Here is a 26,369-nt window from a genome sequence, read left to right as displayed (position 1 = left end):
ACTGCGCCCAGAGTATTCACGAAATGCCTGGCATCAGTAATCGCCTTCTGCAGACTACAAGGGATACAAATCTACCCATATCTGGACGACTGCCTGATCCAAGCGGACAGCAAGGACATACTACTGCAGCACCTGGAGTTTGTAATAAAACTGTTGAACTTCCTGGGATACACAGTTAACAAAAAGAAATCAAAACTAATACCCTCTCAACAAATAATTTTCCTGGGTGCCAGCTTGGATACAACCACCCAGATGGCCTACCTCACGCCAGACAAGCAAGGGCAACTGTCCCAATACTTCAGAAAAATGGCAACTTACACCAGGCTAACTGCAAGGAAAGTCCTGCAGGCTCTGGGATTCATGGCATCTTGCATCCTACTAATCCCATGTGCAAAGCTGCATATGAGGAAACTTCAATGGTACCTAAAAAACTTATGGTCTCAACACAGCCACAGCTTGGAAGCAATTATACCACTCATTCCATGCCTTCAAAAGGAATTTATGTGGTGGACTCAAGCTTGCCAAAGAAACACAGATCTTCCTTTCTGTGTACCTCAAGCAACTCAAATCATCACAACAGATGCCTCAGACTACACCTGGGGAGCACACATGACAGATCAGTGCATTCAGGGAAAATGGGCACGAAAAGAGAAGCTACTTCACATCAACCAAAAGGAAATGCTAGCCGTGCAAAAGGCTATTATGACCTTCAAAGACCTACTGCATCCAGGCCAGCTATTGATAAGGACAGACAACACCACAGTGATGTGGTACATAAACAAACAGGGGGTAACTCATTCATACCCCCTGTGCAGGCAAGCCATGACCCTATGGAACACAGCACTGGAACTGAAAATTCAACTACAGGCACAATTCCTGCCAGGGAAGGAAAACACACTGGCAGACAGCCTAAGCAGAAATATGACAGATCCACACGAATAGAAGTTGCATCCTCAAATTTACAAAAAGATAACTCAGGCATGGGGACAGCCAGACATAGATTTCTTTGCTACCCACAGAAATTGCCAGTTGAAAAAATTTTGTTCAAGGACCGATCATCCACAGGCCTGGAAAGTGGACGCACTTTCCTTCAATTGGGCAACATTGACAGTCTATGCCTTCTCGCCTCTTCCTCTGCTGCCCAAAGTCCTATTAAAAGCCAAAGCAGAGAGGCCAAAAATGATTCTCATTGCTCCAGACTGGCCAACACAACAGTGGTATCCGCTCCTGAAGAGCCTGACACATTCCCCACCATGGATCCTACCTCTAGTCCCTCTTCTGTTATCCCATCTCAAAACTCTAAATCTAGCTGCATGGAGAATTCCTTGATTTCCCAACAGTTTCTCCTCTCCAAGGAGGTGCAGGATGTCATCTTGGAGGCCAGAAGACCTTCTACTAGAAAGGCCTACTCCGCCAAATGCAAACGATTTTGTGCCTGGAATCAAAAGAAGGGACAGAATCCTTGGGTAATAAATATACCTCAAATTTTACAGTACCTAGCTGAGATGTTAAACAATGGACTTTCATTCTCCTCCATCAAGATCCACGCTTCAGCCATTTCTGCACAATACAACACAGATCCTCCTTTATTCTCTCATCCTCTCTTAAGGCAGTTCCTAAGAGGGGCAAGGAATATAAAACCCCCAAGGAAACTACCAGTCCCTGCTTGGGACCTCAACTTCGTATTGGAAAAGCTGACCCTTTCTCCCTTCGAGCCAGCTTCTTCATCAGAGTTACAGTACTTGTCATGGAAAACAGCCTTTCTTCTGGCTATCACCTCAGCTTGCAGGGTTTCTGAGCTACAGGCCCTCATGGCTGTGCAACCATTCATCATTTTCATTCAGGACAGAGTTTCCTTACGAACCAATCCTACCTTTATACCAAAGGTAGTATCCAGTGTAGCTTTGAATCAGACTATCCACTTACCTACGTTTTATCCTAATCCACAAAACAAAGGGGAAATACTGCTACATTCTTTGGACATTCACAGACAACTTTGTTATTATTTGGACAGGACAAAGCCATTCAGGAAATCTGAGCAACTCTTTGTGTCCTATGCTGCAGGTGCTCAAGGAAAGGCTATTTCCAAACAGACAATTTCAAAATGGATAGCCCACTGCATACGCTTTTGTTACTCATTTCATGGAAAAACTGTGCCTGCATGCATCAGATCCCACTCCACCAGAGACACAGCTACCTCTGCAGCCTTCCTCAGGGGGGTCCCTACCAAGGATATTTTGGAAGCAGCCACCTGGAGTTCAGTGCACACTTTCTCCAAGCACTGTCACCTCCCACTATACTCTAAATCTAGAGCGGGCTTTGCCACAGCAGTCCTGCAGGGCATCCTAACCCCTCCTAGTTCCACTTAGTACCTTCCACCCTTGCTTAGCTTTGGGATTCTTCCCATCTGTTATGACTGCAGCTGTATGCACGCTGAGCATAGTACAGTTTTGTACCTACCATAAATGTAGATGTTCGAGTGCTTATACAGCTGCAGTCCAGGTTTCCCTCCCTCCAACCCCTCTTAGGACAGGCCTCATGACAAACCCTTTTCATATAACCTTTTGGGGTATTCTTTTATGGTGTATTTGCTTGCAACTACTGTTTTTGATTTTTCAACATTGCATTTTTGCATAACATTATGTTTGCCTTTCTTCTGAGGGCACCTGACATCTGGGGCAAATAAAACTGAAGAAAATGGCGTTGGATGCCTCTTTTATACCCCCTGCCGCACTGACGTCAAGGAAGAAGCGATGACAACCGACGCCGGACCTAGACTTTGGAATTCGGGCGACCGAGGACCCGCCTGACGGCAGGATAAACCCCATCTGTTATGACTGCAGCTGTATAAGCACTCGAACATCTACATTTATGGTAGGTACAAAACTGTACTTTTTAAATACAGTTTTTCAAGGATGTAGATTCCACTTCCACACCTTACCAACCCCAAACATTTGGCCAGACCTACCCCCAAATCAGTGGGCACAGGCTCAACAGCAGGTCCTTTCTCTTTTAAGTATCAGGGCTATTCAACCTGTCCCAGCAGAAGAAAGGGGACAAGGTTTTTACTCAAGACTTTTCCTGGTACCCAGAAAAGACAGCTCCTGGCATCCTATCCTGGACCTCTCTATTCTAAACACCTTTTTGGTAATCCCAAAATTCAGAATGGTAACACTTCAACAGCTGCTTCCTATGCTAGGCAAAGATGCCTGGTTGGCAACCTTAGACTTAAAGGAAGCTTTACCTGCACATTCCAATAAGGGGATCTTGCAGGAAATACTCACTCTTCAGAGCAGGCTCCATGTACTATCAGTTCTCTGCACTTCCCTTTGGCTTATCTACTGCGCCCAGAGTATTCACAAAGTGTCTAGCTCCAGTCATTACATTTTGCAGGCAAAGAAATATTCGAATATAGCCATACCTGGACGATTGCCTAATTCAGGCAGAAAGCCAGGACACGCTTCTAAAACATCTGGCATTTGTAAAGAAACTTCTAACCTCACTGGGGTACACCATAAATGAAAATAAATCTCATCTAGTACCCTGCCAACAAATTGTATTCCTGGGAGCAAGCTTGAACACAACTTCCCAGATGGCTTACCTCACGTCAGAGAAACAAGTTTATTTGACAACCTATTTCAAACTACTGGCCACAAAGACCCAACTATATGCAAGGAAAATCCTGCAAGCCCTGGGGTTCATGGCCTCTTGCATTCTACTAATTCCATATGCAAGACTGCATATGAGGAAACTACAGTGGTATCTAAAAAGCCTATGGTGTCAACATTCTTAGGACCTGGAATCAATGATTCCTATCATTCCTTGCATAAAGACAGAGTTCCTTTGGTGGGCAGAGGCCTGCTACCACAAGAAGGGGCTGCCATTCACTCTACCCCCTGCCACCCAAACCCTAACAACAGACACATCAGAGTATGCATGGGGGGCTCACTTGGCAGGGCAGTGCATTTAGGGCAAAGGGAACCTGAGTCAGATGCACCTGCACATCAATCAAAAAGAAATGTTAGCTGTACAGAATTCCCTGACAGTCTTCAAGGACCGCATTCTTCCAGGACATTTGTTGGTAAAGACAGACAACACCACTGTTATATGGTACATAAAAAAGCAGGGGGGAACCCACTCGTACCCTCTCTGCAGACTAGCCATGGCTCTGTGGAACACAACTTTGAGCTACCAAGTGCACCTACAAGCGCATTTCCTGCCAGGTAAGCTAAATTCACTGGCAGACGACCTAAGCAGAAATCTCATGGACCCACACAAGTGGAAAGTGGAACCAAAGATATTCAAACTTTTGAGAAACAAATGGGAGAATCCAGAGATAGACCTGTTTGCCTCCCCTCAGAACTACCAATTGGACAAATTCTGCACAAGGACTTCCCACAGTTAAGCTTGGAAAGTGGATGCCCTGTCCTTCACCTGGGAAAGCCTCTCAGTTTATGCCTTTCCCCCTCTGCCTCTCTTCTCGAAAGTTCTGCTAAAGATCAAACAGGGCAAACCAAGGACAATACTGATTGCAGCACACTGTCCACGCCAACACTGGTGTACCCCCTCTTGTGCAGTATGTCACAGCTGGAACCATGGCACCTGCGTCAGACCCCTTCTGTGCTGTCCCAGCAGGAGGGCAGATTTTTTACTCTCAACTTCAAACCCTGAACCTTGCAGCCTGGCTAATTCTTTGAGCTCTCCAATAACATCCCTCAGTAAGCAGGTGCTAGATGTCATTCTGGAAGCAAGGAGGCCTAGTACTAGAAAATCCTATGCTGAAAAGTGGAAAAGATACTGTTCCTGGAGCTAGACTCGGGGGATGGACACAACGGTACCCAGCTTACTGCATATTCTTCAGTACTTAACAGAGATGCTCCCCAAGGGCCTTTCCTTCTTGTCAGTTAAAATTCATGCCTCTGCCATTTCAGCTCATTATAATACTGAACCACCCCTCTTTTCTCACCCCCTGCTAAAGCAATTCCTCAGAGGGGCTAAAAATTAAGACCACCCAGGAGAGCCCCTACTCCAGCCTGGGATCTTAACTTCGTATTGGAAAAGCTCACTCTACCTCCTTTTGAGCCACCTGCAACTGCAGAGTTGAAATTCCTTTCCTGGAAAACAGACTTCCTTCTAGCCATCACTTCAGCAAGAAGAGTGTCTGAATTACAGGCCGTCATGGCAGTGGAGCCATTCATTGTCTTCCTTGCAGACATGGTGTCCCTCAGGTTCAATCCTTCCTTTATGCCCAAGGTGGTGTCTAGCGTGGCCCTTAATCAGTCCATTCATTTGCCTACTTTTTTTCCCAAATCCACAAAACAAAGGAGAACGAATACTGCACTCTTTGAACGTGCACAGGCAACTTCGATTTTATTTGGAGAGGACTAAGCCTCTCAGAAAATCTGAACAGCTGGTAGTGGGCTTTGCCGCAGGGGCAGAGGAGAAGGCTATTTCAAAGCAAACCATTTCTAAGTGGATAGCCCATTGCATTCATTTCTTCTATAAGCACCATGGAAAACCTACCCAACGGGGGATAAGATCACATTCCACCAGGGCTCTGAATCTACCTCTGCAGCCTTTCTCAGAGGTGTCCCTACCAGGGACATCCTAGAAGCTGCTACCTGGAGCTCTGTACATACCTTCAGCAAGCATTACTATATGCCTATTTTCTCTTAATCCAGAGCTGGTTTTGCCACTGCAGTTTTGCAGGGCTTAATAGCTGGTCCTAATGCTCTCTAACCTCCTCCTCCATTCCTTAGCTTTGGGAATCAACCCAAATGTAATGACTGCAGCAGTGAAACATGAAGAACATAGTACAGTTGTGTACACTTACCATAAATGTAGATGTTCGAGTGTATTCACTGTTGCAGTCCTGGTTACCGTCCTTCCAGCCCCCTGACTTTTCTTAGCTATACTTTTCTTCTTGTTTAGTGTACTTCAGCTTTCTGGTGTATTTGCTTTTTGTTGGAGGTGTAACCTAACATATAATTGCTTTCCATTATGGGGGCACCTGACATCTGGGGCAAGAAAAACTGATGCAATGACGTCGGCTGCATGTTTTATACCCCTGACGACCTGACGTCATGGAAGAAGAGAGAGCATCCGACGCAGGAATCCAAGACTTTGATATTCAGGCCAGCTGAGGGCTACCTGCAGGCAGATAACCCAAGTGTAGTGACTGCAACAGTGAATACACTTTAACATCTACATTTATGGTAAGTGTACACAGCTGTACTGTCTCTGCATAAGGAATTTGTGGCAAGAATCTGTTGGTCTCTGCTTAGTTACATTTAGTCACTCCTTCATGAAAACGTTAAAATCCTTGTATGAAAAAGATGTGGGTAATGCAAACAAGTGGAATAATTTATGATCTTCATCTGTGCTTGAAGCCTAATGATCATTGAAGAGACAGACTGATAGGGAGGGAGAGAGACTGAGAAATGGAGAGATTGTAATTTGAGAGAGGTTTTTTACTAGACCATGCATTGAGAGACAGAGCTACCCATAAAAATGTTGCATATTCTACTCTGGTCTTAAAAGGTAGTAATATTTATGGCACAGTGTATCTTTATGTTAAAACTGGTTAGGATAGTAGACTGGCAGATAGGTCAAGTTTGTTGGACGTCATTGGTCTGTTCAGAATTTGTATTTTAATATTCTGATACAAGATTATTCCTGTGTTTATGTTTCCTTTTCAAGTGACATGCATTATTTTATTTATTTCAAATAAATGTTTTTGGATGGTAATTCATTTGTTTAATAGCTTAAGGGTATGTATGTTGAATTTGGTGTACTAACAATGTATAGTATCCAGCTGTTATAAAGTGACTTAGAGCTGAATGTAAGCAGTCTGTATTTAAAGTTTGGCTTATTTTTAGGGCTAAACAGTAATGAGTGTTACTGATTATGCTAGCATACTGTGGCTAGTGGCAACTTTAGCATAAATTGTAGGAAAAGGTATTGGCACTATATAGCTATCATTTTTACACCCCTATTGAAAAGATTGTATGTATGTGTCCATTCAAAATAATTTTGTGTAAGTTTAATTACTGTTTATACGATTGCGTTGGAAGGCAGTGGGCTCATTCTAAAGTGGTTGAAATTCTGGAGAGCCAGAGACACTTAGTTGGGAGGATTAGGTGTTCAGCTAGAGAAGTTCTAAGCTGGCTTAGCCCATGCTACCATTAATTTATTTGTACTACACAGCTGAGGATAAATTGTCTTGTGAAGGCAGCAAAATTGAACTATGAAGAACAAACGTGGGGAGGTTGTGCTCCCAAGAGGGGATGGTGAGGCCCCGAGGACTAGTAAGCTGTTCAGCTCCCTACAACCAAATTCTCTCCAATGAATGGAGAGCTGATGGGCCATATGGCTTTTGCCTAGCAGGGGAATACCCAGCTCCCATTCTACCACAACAAATTGACTATTTGGGTGAAAGTGAAATTCTGGGCAAGGTCCCGTGGGATTAAAAAAAAAGGTGCAGACTGGTAAATGAGATTATGATATTATCAAACAAAAGTCTGGAAGATATGTTAGTAAAAGACTGAAATATTAAAAAGTATAAGTTCTTTGGTTTGCATTTTAAGGAAGTATAACAGACTATGGTTCAAATATGGTAGAGTTGGAAATGTAAATAAAGAAGCAGAAACTGTGGATGATAAATCAAATTAATCAGTCAAGTATTTGACATATAAATTAACAGAGATGTATGCCAAAGGTTGCAAGGGAAAGATTATCACTAGTGTCTTACTCGGAAAGCTACTGTTTACTTAACATAAAAACAGCATCCAGGAGATGTGAAGGAAATGGTTTGAACAGCTGAAGAATTATAGGGTTTTGGGTTGTAAGAAAGCATGAAGCTAAAGGAGCTAAAATTCAAATGTGACCTTGTTCTATGTTTTCTTATTAAGAAAAGCATAGAAAAAGGTGTACTTTTCTCAGTATAGGAAAAACAGATGTCTCTGTACATAAAGACAAAGATGGTAAGGGCTGCCCTAAGAGTTAAGTTGAAGTGTTTTATGGGAAGTCTTAGAAAAATTCTTGTCATCAGAATTGACCATAGAAGTAAAGAACTTAGAATATGGATTGAAAATTCCGTGTATATAATGATAATACATCTGTCAGGACAAATTCTCAAATTTTAGAAAATTATGTTCGATGCCATGTCTAAAGGTGTTAAGCTGGATATCCTTTGTTTTAGTTAAGCAGTTGACACTGAGGACTATAAGTGCAAATAAACTTTGTGCAGTATGGGTTGCTGAATAACTGAACACAGAAGCTCTCTCTCCCTTTGCATAATGTTTGTACCTTTGTAAATGTTTCTTCTGCATAGTAGGTTTTTACACCAAGGCTAAGCCTGAAATGGGTCCACATGGATCAACACCTTACCCCTTCAAATTTAAAGACATAAGTAACGTTAATAAATAGATATGGAAGGGACTTTCAAGATGGCTGCACATTGAGTAAAAGCTTATTTCTAGCTCTCCCAGGGTGAAAACATAAAATCAGCAGAGATTTGTGTTTATGAATCATTTTCAGTAACTGGCTAGTAAGTGCACTGCCTGGATGTCAGGAATAAAGAAATACAGAACACCTGGAAAAAATCAGCTACAAAAAGTGAGGAACACTGACTGGGGAAAGTACTGCAGCTGTTAATCAAAAAGCGGTGCAACCTTCAGACATGACTTCCAGTAACTTACAAGAAGATAGAAGACAACTGCATACAGATCTGGTTAAAAATCAACAAAACACTGATGGAGTATAGCAACACAAACAAAAGGCTGGAAAAAAAAATGGAAGAAGCTTTAAACAGATATTCAGATGAGATGATAAAACTGCAAAAATCACAGGTCAGAATGAAGAAAAGGCTGACTGAATATAAGACTGCTCCAGAAGAGATGTTTCAAAAAATTTATAGAATTAGAGGGCAGAACATTTAGAGGAAACCTGAGATTTTCAGCTATAACAGAAAAGCTGGAAGGAATTGAGTGCGTCTGTTTTATGAAAGTAGAAATAAACAACTGGACTGGTATTCCACAGCAGAGTTGTTAGTTGAAGGAGCACATTGTATGTATACTCCAAACCTGGCTATAAGAAAGCAGTCTAGACCTTTAATAGTAAAGATGCAATCCTACCAGCAGAAGGAGTTGATTCTGATAAAACTGTGACAGAAGGACAAAGTATTAAAAGTGGGAGACAGCAGAGTGTTTCTGGAGAATGATTACTCATTGTACACCAGACAGAAGAGGAGCAAATTTATTCCACTATTCAGGGAATGTTGAGATGCAGGTGTGAGAGTCAAACTGCTATACCCTGCTGTCTTAAGATATTCTTCCCCAGAGGGACAAAAATAATTATTTTATAAAGTACATGCTAAGGGGGAAATTTGTTGGACTTGACTCTAAAGCAAATGATGTACTTCATGTCATTAATGTTCTGAATAGTGCTTTGGGGAGGGGAAGAAGATGGGGAAAGTTATAACTGTAACTAAAGATTTTTTTTTCTTAAATAGTACTAATTTTGTGGCATGGGGTTTACATGCTGTAAAGTACATTTTTAAGCTATTTTTTAAGTGTGATTGGGATTGTAAACAGGTGCTGCTTTTCTTTTTTTTCTTTCTCCTTTCTCTCATTCTTCTTCAGTTTTAGAAAATGTAGGTACTGCAGTATAAAAAAAAGCCTGGTTGAAAAGCATGATAGGAGAAAAAAATTGGTGTGCTTTTTGTCATTCTTGCATGGGGGAATGACAGGATTGAGGACCTTGGAGTGATTTGGTGGCAGGTTTTGAGGGAGAGCAAGTAAATGAGAAAGAACTTTTAATATTATGAACCTTTTATCTAGCAAATGCATATATGCTCAGTAACAGTTCTGCAGCTGGTCTACATGTTTCCATGGAAACAATCTAATAAAGAGAAACTGGCTGCCTGGTTCTCATGTCTCCATGGAGACAATCTAATAAAGAGAAACTGACTGCATTCTGGTGGAGAGTGACTGGCTGAGGAAAAAAGGAAGAGATAAATTGGCTAGGAGATAATGTTCTCTGAAAACATTCAGGGGTTTTCCCAAGGTAGATAAGTTCTGTGAAAGCATTCATGTTCTTTCCCAATGTAGTTGATGTTCTCTGAAACAATTCAAGGGTTTTCCCAGCTGGGATAGCTATAAAGATAAGACAAAAGCAGTCAACACATAGTAGAAGCACAGGTTGCACCATGTGTATTAGAATGGATAACCTTTATTTTAGGTTAACTAAAGTCTATGAGTGTGGCTGTAAGTTTGGGACTATTCCTATTACGAGGGTAAAACTTCAATATTTGAATAAGTGCTTAGTTTTGTGTGTTAATATTAAGTTAATAGGTTTTAGGGGGTATTGGGGTGTGTTTTTGAGGGCTTTCAATAAAACAAAAAGTTTTATAAGATGTGACATGGGCTCAAATGGATATGACAAGAAACAACTGTATAAAAGTTCAGCCTGCCAAACAGTGTATGCATGTGACACAAAAGCTTGAACTAGGTATTTTACATAAAATATGTGAATAATAACTTTTTAATACAATGATGCTTTCTGAAATGTCTTTAAATATAAATGGCCTCACAGATAAATACAAAAAAGAGTTGTGAACTATATTAAAAAATGTAGAGTGCAAATAGCTGTGTTACAGCCGACACAGTTCGAAAGAACTGAACATGAATTTGATAAAGAATTTTTTTTAGGATGGTTATTTAGTAGAATACCTGGGCTAAAGAAAAAGAGGAGTACTTGTATTAATTGCAAGAGGAACTCCATTAGTAATAGATGAGAATACAAAGATACTAATGGTAGATTTGTAGCACTAAGGGGCTTCTGGCAAAGGAGGAGGATTGCACTGGAATGTATTTATATTCCACCTAAAACTGCTGTAATAGAGCTTAAGAAAATTCTGGGAGAGTCAGTCATCGTTCAGCAGGGAATATTGTAGGTGTTGTAGGTGGGGGACTGGAATTTGATTTGCAGCAGTGAAGATGTGTCTGGGGGGCCTAGAAGGGAGAACATAACAAAGGAGGTTAGATTTTTGAAGAAGTTTATGAAAGTATTTGGCATGGAAGATGTGAATTCAGTAATAGGAGTTTGGAGTGAATTTACATATTATTCCCCAAGATATAAAAACTGGGCTAGGCTACACAGAATTTACATTTCACAAGAACATATGCATTTAATTGATGGTCTTGATACTCGCCCAGTAACTGTTTTAGATCATGCACCAGTAATCGCAAAAATAAAAATGAGACATTGGCACTTACTCACCTATCTTTTGAAAAGAGAGGAATTTAGGGAATGGATAATTGAGATTTTTAGGAGCTGTTAGAGAGGATAGAAATTTCTTCTGAAAATATAGCTAGGGAGTGGGATACAATTAAGGTAGAGATTAAAAATAGGGTGGAAATAAAAGAAAGGGAACTATGGTTAAGAAGTAACTAGACTTATTTCGAGGGACTGACAAATGTGAAAGTATTACAGAATAAGGGGAATCTCAAAGAACAAGAAGAGGATCAACTGCAGAAAGCTAGACAAAGTCAGGGATTGCCTTGATAATATGCACTTTAGAAAGGTTGCTGTTAAGCAACTATTTTATGATAACACTAGAACAAAAATACTTTTAACACAGTGACTCGGGGAAACAGAAAGTAGAAAGGGCTGTTCCCAAACTTAGGGAGCCGGAATCAAGGAAGATAATAGATCCTGTAGAGGCATTAGAAATATTTTGGAAATTCTGAGAGTCTCCATAAAGCAGAGAAATATGAAAATCAAGGAAAGATACAAATTGAAATGTTTATGGAATAACCACATATGCTAAGGTTAGAGGTAGCTGAGGCCCAATTACCAACGGTTAGGATACGAGGAAATGAGATGATAATTGTGATGTATAACCAGTCTACTTGAAAGTCTCCAGGTATGGATGGTATTCCTATGGAAATTTGGTAGCTAGGAAGAAAAAAATTGATAAAGGTCTAGAAGGTTTTGTTTAACAGTATTTTAAGAGGAGGAGAAGTACCAACATCCTGGAAGAAAGCAGTGGTAGCTGTAATACCTAAAGAGGGTAAAGATCCATCAGATCTAGCTTCATACAGGCCCATTTCAATACTAAATCTTGATTATAAAGTGTTCATGTTTATAATGGTTAAAAGGATGGCAAAAGTAATGTCAAAACTGATAGATATAGATCACTGTTGTTTTGTGGAGGGGAGACAAACATTTGACAGCATTTAGAGAACACAGATGATCCATAGGGAAGTAGAGTGTAAGAGAAAGCATTTGACTGAATAGGCTAGGACTTTATGAGCAGAGCAATGGAAGCATTTGTAGTTCTTGGAAAAATTATAAGATTGATTAGGAGGATATATGAGGGATTGGCAGTGTAAATTAAAGTGGCTGGGATCCTCTGTGATAATTTCAGCTTGAGCAGAGGAGCCAGGCAGGGGTGTCATCTTTCCCCTTTATTATTTGCATTATATTTTGAACCATTGGGAAAGAATATAAAAGACTCAGAAATTCAAGGATATAATTGATATAGTAGTCAAGAAAAGTGGCTTTATTTGCAGATATTATTTTATACCTGATAAAATCTGAAAGAGACATTACAGTGCTGTGGAACATTTTTGAGACCGTTTCAGATCTTTTTGGGATACAAAATTAATGAAGCTAAAACAAAGGCAATTGTGGTAAATTATGTACCCCTCACACAAATTGGTTCAAGAATATCCATATTTATAGGGACATAATAAAATGAAAATTTTAGGAGTATGGATTAAAATGATTCTAGTGTGGGAAGAGACTAACCAAAAGATAATGCAAAATCTGAGAAAATGGAAGCTTTGTTCTATGGATGTGGATAATAAGATACAAGCAGTTAAAATGTTTTTAGTCCCTTTAGTCTTATACACAGGTCAGATGTATTTTTATCAACCAGAGGAGAAGTTGTACCATAGGCAATCATACATTTATATAAATGAAAACAAACCACACAGACACAGTGTTAGTTGCAACCATTTTACATCAAAAACCATACTGATACACAGTTACAAACATTATACATCACTTATCTACCCAATCATTTTCAGTCAGACATTCCATAGCTCGTTTAAGTCCTGCCTTCTTTTAAACTTCATTCCTCCCCATATGCATTATTCTTACAATTCCCATTGTTCCTATGTAGTTTGCTCCTACCCTTTACTAAAGATTTTAATTTCATTTGTTTTATCTCTCTTATTGTATTCACTGCTTCTAGTGTATTTGGTTTAGATTTTGTTTTCCAATTTCTAGTAATTGCTTTTTTGGCAGCCACCATTAGACACATCAAGGCCTTAACCATGTTGAGGCAATTCCGAGTCTGTATCATATCTCAGAAAAATCATCTCCCTCATCACACCAATCTGCACACCCAGCATCTGCAACACTGCATCCCACTGGGAATCCTTAAAGTCCGCCAACTCACCACATTCCAAGAAAATATGTTCCCAGTTACCTCTGTCTTCCCCATTACACCTCCAATAATTGCTGTCTGCCTGAGGAAAAATTCTCTGGGATCTACTTGGGGTCTAGAAATATCTTTGTAAACATTTCCAAGCAAAAATTCTAAATCTTCTAGATTTTAAAAATAAAAGAATGCAGAAAGAACCAGGACAAAGTCCAAACAATATATAAAAATACTAAAACAGATGTCCAATAAAGGCTGGTGGTATTTATTAAAAGACTGGTGAGGGTTTTTGTGGAAACTCCGCTTCTTCAGACCATAAAACAAACATTTCATTCAGACATTTAAATAAAAACTAACAACCAATAAAAAATTTAAAAACAAATCATGTGATAAATTACATCACAAATATGCTCAGTAATGCAAACTCCTTCTCTTCAATGCTGGTTTTAAAGAGACAAAGTTATTTAAACCTGGGAAAACATTAACCCTTGGGTCCAATATCCAGCATAATTCAACATATTCTGTCTCATTACATGTCACCTTTACGTATTCCACATTTAACAATACTTAACACCAAGAACTTAAAGGAATGTGCGCCACACCAAGAACTTAAAGGAATATGCCTCACCCTTCTCTGAAACATGTTTTGCAAAGGCATTACTTAATTTCTTATTACGAATATTGTTACTGTGGTCCAGTATTCTTTCCTTGAGAGTTCGGTTAATTTTGCCTACATAGAATCCCTCACATTCTACACATTTAGTTAAGTAGACTATGTTCTTAGTAATGCAATCTGCATAAAAAACAAATTCAATGGTCTTGGACATCCTTGGATGGTGAATAGAGGTTACACTCCATACAAACTTACATGCACTACATGATCTGCATGAATAGATACCCTTACATTCAGACCGAACTGTCTTAAAAATGATTGTTGTGTATAGCATAAATGTTGCTTAAGTGTCTTATTATTTCTAAATGCAAATTTAGGTGTGGGACCTAATACTTTACTCATATCAGAATCAGTCATAAGAATGGGCCAGTTCTTTTTAATGACATCACATACATCAATATTACTAGAGAAAGTTAATGTAACCCTACTGGAGACATCTGTTGTAGTCATCTCTCGAGGCCTAAGTGACTCTTCTATATTTTCTGAAAAATAGGGTTAATCCCATGAATTTCTATTCTTCCTAGCCTCTGTTACAGTTTGCTCTATATCATCTATCTTATAGGCTCTATCAATAAATTCTGATCTTAGAGCATCTAAGGCTCTCTCTGAAGAGGTCTTGTCAGTATGTAATCTCATGATGCTTAAGATCTGGTTCTTCAACACATTCCTAGGAATATGTCTCTGATGTATGTTAGTTTTATGCAGAAGATTATTCTTCTTGCATGATTTCTTATATGTCCTAGTGAAGAGCTACCCTAACATATCCTTGTGAACCAAGACATCCAAAAAATCTATCATAGTGTCAGAATATTGTATACTGAATTTCAAAAGTGATGTGGGATTATGTAGAATTGTCACAAACTCTACTAAATGCTCATAGGAGTCTCTCCACACAGGGAATATGTCATCGACAAAACGTTTATAGAACAACACATGTAACTTAGTGTTCATAGGTAGGTGCTAGGCTATTGGCCCTAGGGCCTATATAAGCCTAGCCAAAAAGGTATTCTGGCTTTCGCCACCCAAGAAAATTATTTTCCTGTGCCCCTGTTGAGTAGAGCCACAAAGGTGATCCCTGGGGTGAATTTCCTATTTCCCATCCAATCATCAAGATTTTTCTTGAAGAGTGCTAATGAGGAGCTTTGTTTGATATAGATAGGTAGTTTGTTCCAGAGTATGGGAATTCTCTGGGACAGGAATCTATCCCTCCAGCATGTTCTGTTTATTGTGTTGACAAGGTTTAGGTCCCTAGAGCGTGTAGCTCTGATGGTTGGGATTTCTTTAAGTGTAGCATGTCCAACAGCTCTGGGTTTTGACATAGCTTTGTATGTTAGGCAGAGATCGCCTCTGAGAAGGCGATATACGATGGAGTAAAGCTGGAGTTTTTAGAGATGGTCTGCGTAGGGCATCTGTTTGAGGCCAGTAATCCTCTTTGTGATCATCAACAAAAAACAGTGGTCTTTCCCATTATGCAAGAACAACGGTGATATAGGAGTTCAAACATGCTGTGCCCATTTCAACTCCCACCTTTTGCTAAAAATACTCTGACCCATAAATAAATACATTATTTTCAAGTATCAATTCAAGTAAGGTACAAATAAAAATGACCTTGGAATTAGAGTAATTGCTACCAGTGGTTAAAAAAGATCTAACATTTTCAATGCCTTCATCGTTAGGAATCACAGTGAAGAGGGAGTTCACATCTAATGTCACAACAGTAAATCATCAGTAAAAACTGTATCCTTAGACCATGTATACAGGTCATTCAAAAACTGCTTGGCATCATTTAACATGGTACCTATAGTCTCTAGAATTGGCCTAAGCTGTTTTTCAACAAATATAGATAGTGGCTCAGTGACCCACTCTCTACTAGAGACTATGGGACAAAAGGAATTCTAGATTTTGTTCCATATTTGGGAGACATACATATATCTTCCCATTGTTTCTTTGTGAATTGCTTATCCAGTCTCTCTTCCCAATCCTTTCTAACTCTGATTGATTCTTATAGTTATCATGCAGTATTTTATATGCTGTACTAATTATTCATTTTTTAATGGCAACTTATGTTCTAGATTCTACTAAAAACTCTACCAGTGCTAGTCTTTTGTTTAGGACCCCCCTATTTCTTTCTCTTTGCCTATAATCTGATATTGATCCTTGATAGGGAAGGCAGTCTCTGACTTGCAGTCTAAATAATTTCTTGGTGTCTTTCCATTCTCTCATATTTCCCTCTGTAGTTATTTGCTATCATTACTTTGGCATCTTTAACAGTTTTCTCCAATAAATTCCAGTCCCCTCTTGCCTGTTGTCTGTATCCTTAGTTGCAGTCATCCCTATTGGGAGAATCTCCATCCCTGTGTTGGCTTAGTTCTTAGGATGCTTTCTGCTACTTTACGGATGTAATATTCTGTATGACTGTTGTTGTTCTGCTAAAAGGCCTGCATCTAAAATCCCATTCTCTCTTTGTTTCTTGAGCTTCCTCCACCCAATTTCATTATCATCCCTTTCCAGTTTGAATTATACTTTTCTGCTTGTGCTGTATATAGGAGCCTTAATAGTGTAGCTCTGAAATACCCCCTTCAAATCGGTTAATCTTAATCTTCCCTGTTGTACTGGAAAAATCATCTTAGCCCACATGATTCGTGTCATCTTCCCCTCCCAGATAAAGTTCTTCAGCTCTTTATTAATTGCTATCCACAACATTGATAAAAATATGCCTGACCTGTGTATAAAGCTAATGGGGCTAAACATTTTGACTGCTTGCATCTTACTGTTCATATCCATATAATAAAGTTTCAAATTTTTCTCAGTTTTTGTAATGTCTTTTGTTTCATCTCTTCACATATCCTTAACTGCCACAGTAGAATAATTTTAAATCCATACTCCTAAATACTTAATTTTATCTTGTCCTCATAAATATGGATATTGCTAAACCAATTTGTGAGTAGATACATAATTTACCTTTGTTTTAGTTTCATTAATTTTGTATCCCAAAAGATCTGAAACTGTCTCAAAATGTTCCACAACACTGTAATGTCTCTTTCTGGTTTTGTCAGATATAAAATAATATAATTTGGAAATAGAGCCAACTTTTCTTGACTACCATACCAGTTATATTCTTGAATTTCTGAGTCACTTGTTTTCTTTGCCAGTGGTTCTAAATATATTGCAAATAACAAAGGGGAAAGAGGAAACCCCTGCCTGTTTCCTCTGCTCAAGCAGAAATTATCAGAGAGGAACCCATCCACTTAAATTTTTGCCTCAGATCCCTCATATATCCTCCTAATCAACCTTATTTTTTCAGGAAATGCAGATGCTTCCATTGCCCTGCTCATAAGGTCCCAGCTTACTTTGTCAAATGCTTTCTCTGTATCAAGATCTACCAACAACAATGGTATTTTCTTACCTACTACTTCTCTCTGGATCATCATTGTTTTGTTAATGTCAAATTTTTGCTTCCCCTGCACAAAACCACATTGATCCATATCTGTCAATTTTGGCATTACGTTTGCCATTCTTTTAGCCATTATAGATATGAACACTTTATAATGAAGGTTTAGTATTGAAATGGGCCTGTATAAAGCTGGAGCCAATGGACTACCCTCTTTAGGTATTACATCTACCACTGCTTTCTTCCATAATGTTGGTACTTGTCCTGTTCTTAAAATACTATTGAACAATACCTTCCAGATCTGTATAAATTTTTCTCTCCTAGTTTCCAAACTTCCACAGTAATACCATTTTTTTCCTGAGGACTTTCCTGGAGATTGGTTATACTTAGTTTTTATCTCATCTCCTCCTATCCTATCCAGTAGTAATTTAGCCTCATTTACCTCTAACCTTGGCATATTTAAATCTTCCATTAACATTTCCATTTGTATCTATTTGTGATTTCCATATTTCTCTGCTTTACACAAACTTTCATAGAAGTTCAGAAATATTTCTAATACCTCCACAGGATCTGTTGTTACCTTCTTTGTTATAGGCTCACTAATCTTGGCGAAAGCCCTTTCTACTTTCTGTTGCCTGAGTCGCTGTGTTAAAAGTTTTTGTGCTCTAGTTTTATTATAAAAAAAAACGTTGCTTAACAGTAATCTTTCTAAATTTGTGTATGTTATTGAGGTAGTCCCTTATTTTCTTCTTAGCATTCTGCAGTTGAACCTCTTCTTCAGTTAGAATCCCCCTGTTCTGCAATACTTAAACATTTGTCAGTCCCTCTAAATAATTCTTGCTTCTTCTTAACCATAGCTCCCATTCTTTTATTTCCACCCTCTTTTTAAATTCCACCTTAATTTTATCCCACTCCATAGCTTTATTCAAAAATAATTTTTATCCACTCGAATAGCTTCTGAATAACCTCCACTACCCATTCCTTAAATTTTTCTCTTTTCAACAGATAGGTGTGAAAGCATCAGTGTCTCTTTTTATTTCATTACCCTGTGTTTTTGTTTGTTATTGTTGGAGCATGATCTGGAATAGGGCGTATCAAAACCTTCGGTTAAATGCTCATGTTCCTGTGAAATGTAAATTCTGTTTAGCTTAGCCCATTTATTTTATATCTTTGGGAACAATATATACATTCACTCTGAATTCCTATTACTGAATTCACATGTTCCATGCCAAATATTTTCATAAATTTCTTCAAGAATCTACTCTTCTTTGTTATACTTTCCCTTCTGGGCCCCCTAACACATCTTCCCTGCTGCAAGTCAAATTCCAGTCCCCACCAATAGGTAATATTCCTTGCTGAAAACTGATTATTTCTCCCAGAATGTTCTTAATCCTACTCCCTTGCCAGTAACCCCTTAGCACTAGAAGTCTGCCATTATCATCTTTGTATACTCTCCTGTCACTACTGGAGTTCCTGTTGAAATAAATTTAAGTACTCCTCTTTTCGTTTGTCCCAGATATTCCACTGAATAACCATCCTGTAAACCCTTCTTTATCAAATTTATATGTTCAGTTCTTTCCAAGTGTGTGTCTTGTGGGATCCCCTACACTTCACCGAAACGCCACAATGCCGACACACAAATCACCGACACCAAAGGACCGACAACACAGATGACCGACAAGGTGAGAACCCGACGGACTCGGTAAGTGTGCGATAGAGTGAGGGATTTAGTGTTAGGGAGCGGACAGGTAAGTGTGCGATAGTGAGGGACTTCAGTTTTAGGGGCGGGTTAAGTGAGTTAGGGTTAGGGTGCGGGTAGGGTAAGTGTGCGATAGTGACGGACTATATGTTTAAGGGTGGGTTAAGTGAGTTAGGGTTAGGGTGCAGGTAGGATGTGTGTGCGATAGTGACGGACTGTGGGTTTAGGGGTGGGTTAAGTGAGTTAGGGTTAGGGTGCGGGTAGGGTAAGTGTGCGTTGTCGGACCTTAGGGTTAGGGTTTGGGTTAAGGTTAGTGCATGTATGGTTGTGTGTATTGTCGGTATTGTGTGTTGTCGGTCTTTTTGTGTCGGTGATTTGTGTCTCTGCGTTGTGGCGTTTCGGTGATGTGTAGGGGATCCGTCTTGTGACATAGCTCTTTGCACTCTGCATTTTTAATATAGTTCACTATTGTTTCTTTTTGTATTTATCTGTCTGGCCATTGACATTTAAATATATTACAGAAAGCATCATTGTATTAAAAAGTTATTATTCCCACCTTTTATGTAGAACACCATTTTTGTTAAATGTCTAGTTCTGGCTTTTATGTTACATATGTACACTGTTTGGTAGGTTGAACTTTTGTATAGTTGTTTCTTGTCATATCCATTTCAGCCTGTGTCACATCTTACAAAACTTTGTTTTATTGAAAGCCGTCAAACAAAAAAACGAAGAAATCCCCAGTACCCCCCTAAAAACTTATTTTTATGTGTTAGTATTAAATTGATATGTACATCTTCAAATATTGAAGTTTTACCCTCCTAGTAGGGATAGATGTCCCAAGCTGATAGCCACATTCACAGACGTGTTATCCATGCTAAAACACATGGTGCAAACTGTGCTTCTACTAAGTGCTAACTGGTTTTGTCTTTTCTTTATAGCTCTCCCAGCTGGGAAAACCCCTGAATGTTTTCAGAGAATATTATCTCCTAGCCAGTTTCTCTCTTCCCCCCACCTCCCCACAGCCAATCACACTCCCCCAGACTGTAACCAATTTCTCTTTATCAAATTGCCTCCATGGAGACCTGCGAACCAGACAGCTAATTTGTCATTATCAGATTGTCTCCATGGAGACATGAGAACCAAACGGTCAATTGCTCTTTATCATATGGCTTTCTTGGAGGCATGAGAGCCAGATACAGAATTGCTACCAATCATACATTCATCTGCTAGAACAGAGTCGCATAATGTTCAATATTCTTTTTCATTTACTTGCTTTCTCTTAAAACTTGTCAGTAAATCAATTTGAGGTCTTTAATCCAGTCATTCCCACATGCAAGAATGAGACAAAGCATATAAAATTTTCTTTTGTCATGCTCTTTTAACCAGGCTTTTTTTTTTACATTGCAGTGCCTACATTTCTTAAAACTGAACAAGTAAAAAGGGAGAAGGGAGAAAGAAGGAAAAATAAACAGCAGCACATGTTTATTATCCCCATTACAGCTAAAATAACTGAAAAAACTTTAGGCTATAGTATGCAAAGAAAACTATGCACCACAAAAATAGTACTGTTAAGAAAAAATGTTTTCTTTACTTACAATTAACTTTCTCCCCTCTCTTCCCCTCCCAAAGCATTTTCTCAAATATTGATGACAGAGTATGGCATGTACTTTAGAGTCCCCCACCAGTTCAACAAATTCAGAAAAAGTCCAATATTTCCAGATTTTCCTGTTCTGTCATTATTCAGAAATAGAATTATTTCATTGTAGTCTCACATTAAATTACTGGTTTTATTACTGTTCATCTCCATCTCCCAAATCCTGTCTCTGCTTCATTTCCAATGTACTCTGAATTCCACTAGTCAGCTTTCGTGTTCCCTTCCTTCTCTCCAACATTTTCTGTTGAAACATTGGAAAAGGTTTCACAGGTACAGTCTGTCTATGTCTTTATTACCAGAAGAGCAAGAAGCAGAATATACTTCTGTTGTACAGCTCACTTTTTGTTGGACAATCTTTTGCATTTCCTCCTGAGCATATACTTCATCAAAAAATGATGTTGTCCCTCCAGGGAAGAATACACTGAAGACAGCTGGGTACAGCAGTTTGAATCTCACACCTGTGTGTCGAGATTGCCTGAGTAAAGGAACAAATTTACTCCTGTTCTGCCTGGTGTACAATGAATAATCATTCTCCACAAACACACTGCTGTCTCCTACTTTTAGTGTTTTGTCCTTCTGCCACAGTTTTGTTGAATCAATTCCTTCTGCTGGTAGGATTGCATCTTTACTATTAAAGGTCTCTGTTACTTTCTCATAGCCAGGTTTGGAGCATACACACGATGTGCCCTTTCAACTAACAACTCTTGCTGTGGAATACCAGACCAGTTGCTTATTTGTGCTTTCATAAAATTAATGTAGACTGTTTCTTCCAGCTTCTCTGGTATAGCTGAAAATCTCATGGTTTCCCTCTGTGCTCTGTCCCCTAATTCTATTATTTTTTGAAACGTCTCTTCCTGACCAGTCTCATATTCAACCAGTCTTTGCTTCATTTCAGCCTCTGATTTTTGCAGCTTTATCACATCACCTGAATATCTGTTTAAAACTTCTTCCATTTTTTCCAGCGTTTTGTTGTTTGTGTTGATATACTCCATCAGTGTTTCATTTATTTTAATCAGGTCTGTCAGCAGTTGTCTCATATCTTCCTGCAGGTTACTGGAAGTTATACTTGTATTATTGGTAATAGCAGTAAAAGCCAAAGAAACTTGTTAGTAGTTAGTAAAACAACTCTTCAGGCCACTTTATTCCAACACAAATGATACACACATTAATGCTTCAACTTTTAAAACAACACAAATATATTTAACATATTTTAAAAGTTTTCCGCAAACTGGTTTCAAGTTTATATTTGTGTATATATTTTTTTACATCATAAACAAATTGTTAGTCTGTAATATTGTTTCATGGCAACATGAATATAGAATTTGTATTCTATATTTTTTATTTGAAGTGTTGTTTTAAAAGTTGAAACACTTTAAAGTCTGCATCCTGTTGGATATACACAAGTGCCAGAGGTGTATATAAGGTCATATAGAGTTGAAAATGTGCATCTATATCATATTATCATACAATGTAAATAGGGAACGCTGTTTCATCGTACCGATAATATCGAAACAAAATGGCGAACAAACTGAACAGCAAATTTTTTCCCAGAGAAAAAAATTTGCTGCTTCGTAAAAGTAAATAAATTAAAATAAACTTGAACACAATTTTAAGTGGGGGCTTTGCCCCCCAGGCCCCCCTCATGGGGAGCTTTGCCCCCCATACACCCCCTACTTAAATATACCAATTCCGAGATCGCACCATAGTGGAGGAAATGACAGAGTCCCGAAGACGGTCCACTGAATTTTTTCCCTGGGAAAAAAATTCAATGTTCTATGACTTCGCTATTTTGCCATTTCGACAGTATCGGATCGACTAAATAGCATTCGCTGTTTAGTCCATTCGATAGCGTAATATAGACCCGAAAATGCTGTTAAGCATGTGATGAAGTTTGTTTAAATGAAAACGCAAATTTCCAGGGAGCGTTAATGTGTGTATCGTTTGTCTTGGAATAAAGTGGCCTGAAGAGGTGTTTTATTGACTACTTTCAAGTTTCTGTGGCTTTTACTTCTATTGCTAATTGTACAAGTATTTGTGGTTTATTTTGGCAATTTTCTTCTTCTTCTTCTTCTTCGTTTACTGGAAGTCATGTCTGGAGGTTGCATTCCTTTTTGCTGAACAGCTGCAGAGCTTTCCCAAATCAGTGTTTCTTCATCACTTTTTGCAGCTGATTTTTTTCCAGGTGCTCTGTATTTCTGTATTTTTTTTTTTTTGGCAGTACGCTTACTAACCAGTTATGGAAATTTACCCATAAACACAGAAATCTATTGGCCTTCTATGAGTTTCTGTTTTCACACTGAGAGCGCTAGATTTAAACTGTTATTCAAGTGCAGCCATTTTGGAAGTCTTCAGTCAATGAGTGAGTTATCCTGATTTTGATACTGGGGCCTATTGTTTTTTAATATATTTTAGTGACTTGCTAGTTGTAGATTGGCAGTGTGCAAAATATGCAGACAACAGGAAAATAAAAATTTTGTAGTGCATGATTGTGTCTAAAAATATACTGGGGACTACTGATAAAAATCAAAGAATGGGCACTTATGAATGGGCTTGTGCAGGCACAAGGTGTGGTAGAATAAAGGTGGACTGAAGCTGTCAAAAAAGAAAGAGAAAATAAAGAATATAATGATCCTGTGATCTTTGTAGAAAATAGTTACACTTATATGACCTGTGTCATCTGTAGGAAGGCTAAAATGAAAATGTTGAGATTACTAAGGTACATGGTAAACTGAAGTCCATATAGCATGATCTTTGTCTATGCTGGTTTTATCAGATAAGCTGTAGTGTATGGTAGCAGAGTTCACCAAGAAGAAAACGTCATCAAAAGTGTATGGTATGAATAAGCCTTCTGAAGTTGGGCCTTTATTCATCAGAGTACAGAAAGCTGAAAGTTGATATAATGTTGACCTTTAAGGGGAAACTTAAGATAAGTTTCTATGTGAAAATGTTGGGTAGTACAACTGCAGAAATCAGGAAATGGTACAAAGAAAGTATGCAAACCTGGAATAGCTTATCTTGTACTTTGTGAGGTGGCATTATGTTTAAGGTAATATTGGATGAATGTTTGGGGAGTCTGTATACGTAGAGGCATGATGGCAGGACAACATGCAGCATCCATGTTGGATGTGAGTGTCCTGAATTCATGTAATATTACTTTTCCTCCCTGATTCTCAAATTCCCTATCTCAGACGTACGCTCATTGCATTGTGTTCTAAGACTGTTAGTCATACTAGATGCTTTTTCACATTTGTTTGCTGAATACATCCATCCACTGGATGTTGTGTTTTATTTTTCTGAAAAATTGACATGATTAGCCTAGTTATACATATGAAGTACAGGATTCATTCTTATACTTTGTGCTAATCAAGAAGAAGGATGTCTTCGTAAAACTAATTACTGTTGTAAAGCATGCAGCTGAAATATTATATTTTTCCTTTCTTTTCTTTGTTCTTTCCATGCAGGATGCTGGTGGCAATCAGATTGGCTTCTTGCTTGGAAGTTGTGGTGTTGCACTTGCTCTCACTAGTGAAGTCTGCCTGAAGGGGCTTCCAAAAACCCAAAATGGAGAAATTGTAACATTTAAAGGTGAGTGTGATGGCACATGTAATATATTGTAGACTGATGTATGACAAATGTAATGAACTTAATTGTCAGAACAGAGCATTTCTTTTCTTACAGCATAGAGATTTAACTGCTTGTAACATAGCATTGATGAGCATATTCAATTTTGAAAAGTTGAACTTTGCTATGCAATTATTCAAATTCACCAGCAACTTTTTATAAGTAATAGTTATAACAGGTTTATACTTCTGAAGATCTAATAAACTGCAAGGATGTGATCTCCATTGTTGGTTAAATTTCTTGTGAAGTGTGAATGAGGTATATGTAGAATAGAAATTTTCACTTCAGTATTAATTTTTTTAAGTTTATTAAACTCTTATCATATGAAATGCAAATCCACACATGAGTAGGTGTATATTAGTATCAGAGTTATTTGTATTGTGGGGACTAAGTCAAATCAGAGAGGATTTTACTTTTACTGTTATGTAATGCTGTTACATGTGGTTTACTATAATTTTGTTGAACAATCAAAATCATGTAATCACATGTGTGATTGATAAAAGCAGCGAACCACGACCTTCCAAATGCGTAAAAGCGAAAGCATGAAAGTGAGTGGTTCTTGCAAAATCACCGTTGACTTTAACAGTGATTTTAAAGCAAAAGTTGAACTGGTTCGAACTTTAAACGTCATTTTTACCATATTCAATGAATGTTTAAAATGACATTCACATTTTCAGCCAATTGAGTCGATGAAATGACTGAAAAATATTTTGTCTTTCAATGAAATGATAGTAAACTGTTGCATGTATTCTTTGCATTTGGACTGTTTCACTTTTGCCAGAGCACAAGTATCTGATTGGCTGTCTTTTTGTAGTGAAACTTTCAGTGCAATACAGATGTCCGTAAATAAAGTTACCATTCTGTGTGGTAATTATGCATTTCATAGTCCTGTCTATAGTGTTTGAAAGGTGGAACAATTAATTCCTTCAGGTAATGTGGCTCATATTTTTTTCCATGCTCACGTGATTGGAACTGTGCTAAAACTGGTGAATTTGATGGTGGTAGTGTTTTTCTGTCTTGTGTTAGTTTTCCATTGTGGGAGTGTAACACAGTGCTGCTGCTTTTCACCTTACACTGGTTGGTCGATGGTACCAGAGTAGTAAGTGTAACAAGCTGGGGCAACAGTTGTGTAGCATGTGTGCATATTTGTGTGTCCTTGTGGAAAGAGCCAAAGGGAAGAAGGAGCTACCTTAATTTTTAATGAAATTTTTCTCACTTACCCATTTCTGTTGTCAGCATCTAATGAAGGAAGTGATGTGACTTTCCTGCGCTGCTGACATATAAAGGAGTATGGGAGAATGCCAGGAGCAACTGATGACTGATGCCGCTGTGCGCTGCTCTTAAACCAGAGAGAAGATACTGTGCATGCAGAAGCATGTGTTGGAGCTCCCTAGAACAGCTGCATATGCATAAGCTGCTTGGCTACTTCAGTTAAGTGTTATCTTCAGGAAGGGAAGGGAAAACCCATAATGTTAACACATGTGCATCTTTTTAGTTTGTTTATCTTTTTTATGTTTAGCATGGTGAGCTGTTTAATGACACAGCAGAGCAGTGTCAGATAAATATTTCATCTAGTTATGTCTTAAGACATACTCTTCAAAAGTCTTACTGTATGTGTGTTTTCAAATCAGAGAGGAGTAGTTATTTTCTGGCTGATATTTGTCGGTTTTCATTCCTAGTACTTGATCATCCTTGTGACTTGTGTGATGTTATGAAGTAGTGCCATCTGTGCCAGGTAGAGTAGTGCAGTACATTAGCACATATGCCAGCATACCTAGCTGGAGTTTTGTAAAGACTTTTATGTTATGTGATTATCACACTGATTTGTACAGATGTTTGAGTTAAAAATATATTTAAGTTACTTGTGTTAAAAATGCATCA

At 38.5% G+C, this 26,369-nt stretch overlaps 1 protein-coding gene across 3 annotated transcripts in view; it reads left to right on the top strand.

The window, feature by feature from the left end:
- Nucleotides 1-26,369, top strand: part of DIP2B (disco interacting protein 2 homolog B) — a 2,678,679-nt gene that overhangs the window by 1,592,761 nt on the left and 1,059,549 nt on the right. For all 3 annotated transcript variants that reach the window (XM_044083475.1, XM_044083472.1, XM_044083474.1), the window contains exon 11: nt 24,329-24,452. In XM_044083475.1, coding sequence (XP_043939410.1) covers nt 24,329-24,452 — 124 coding nt within the window. The remainder of the gene's footprint in view (nt 1-24,328; nt 24,453-26,369) is intronic.

The sequence above is a fragment of the Protopterus annectens genome, chromosome 9.part0 (assembly GCF_019279795.1).
Source record: "Protopterus annectens isolate FY-2018-M chromosome 9.part0, PAN1.0, whole genome shotgun sequence".
Classification (NCBI taxonomy): domain Eukaryota; kingdom Metazoa; phylum Chordata; order Ceratodontiformes; family Protopteridae; genus Protopterus; species Protopterus annectens.
The sequence above is the reverse complement of the archived record's forward strand: the minus strand, read 5'-3'. Positions and strand labels throughout refer to the sequence as shown.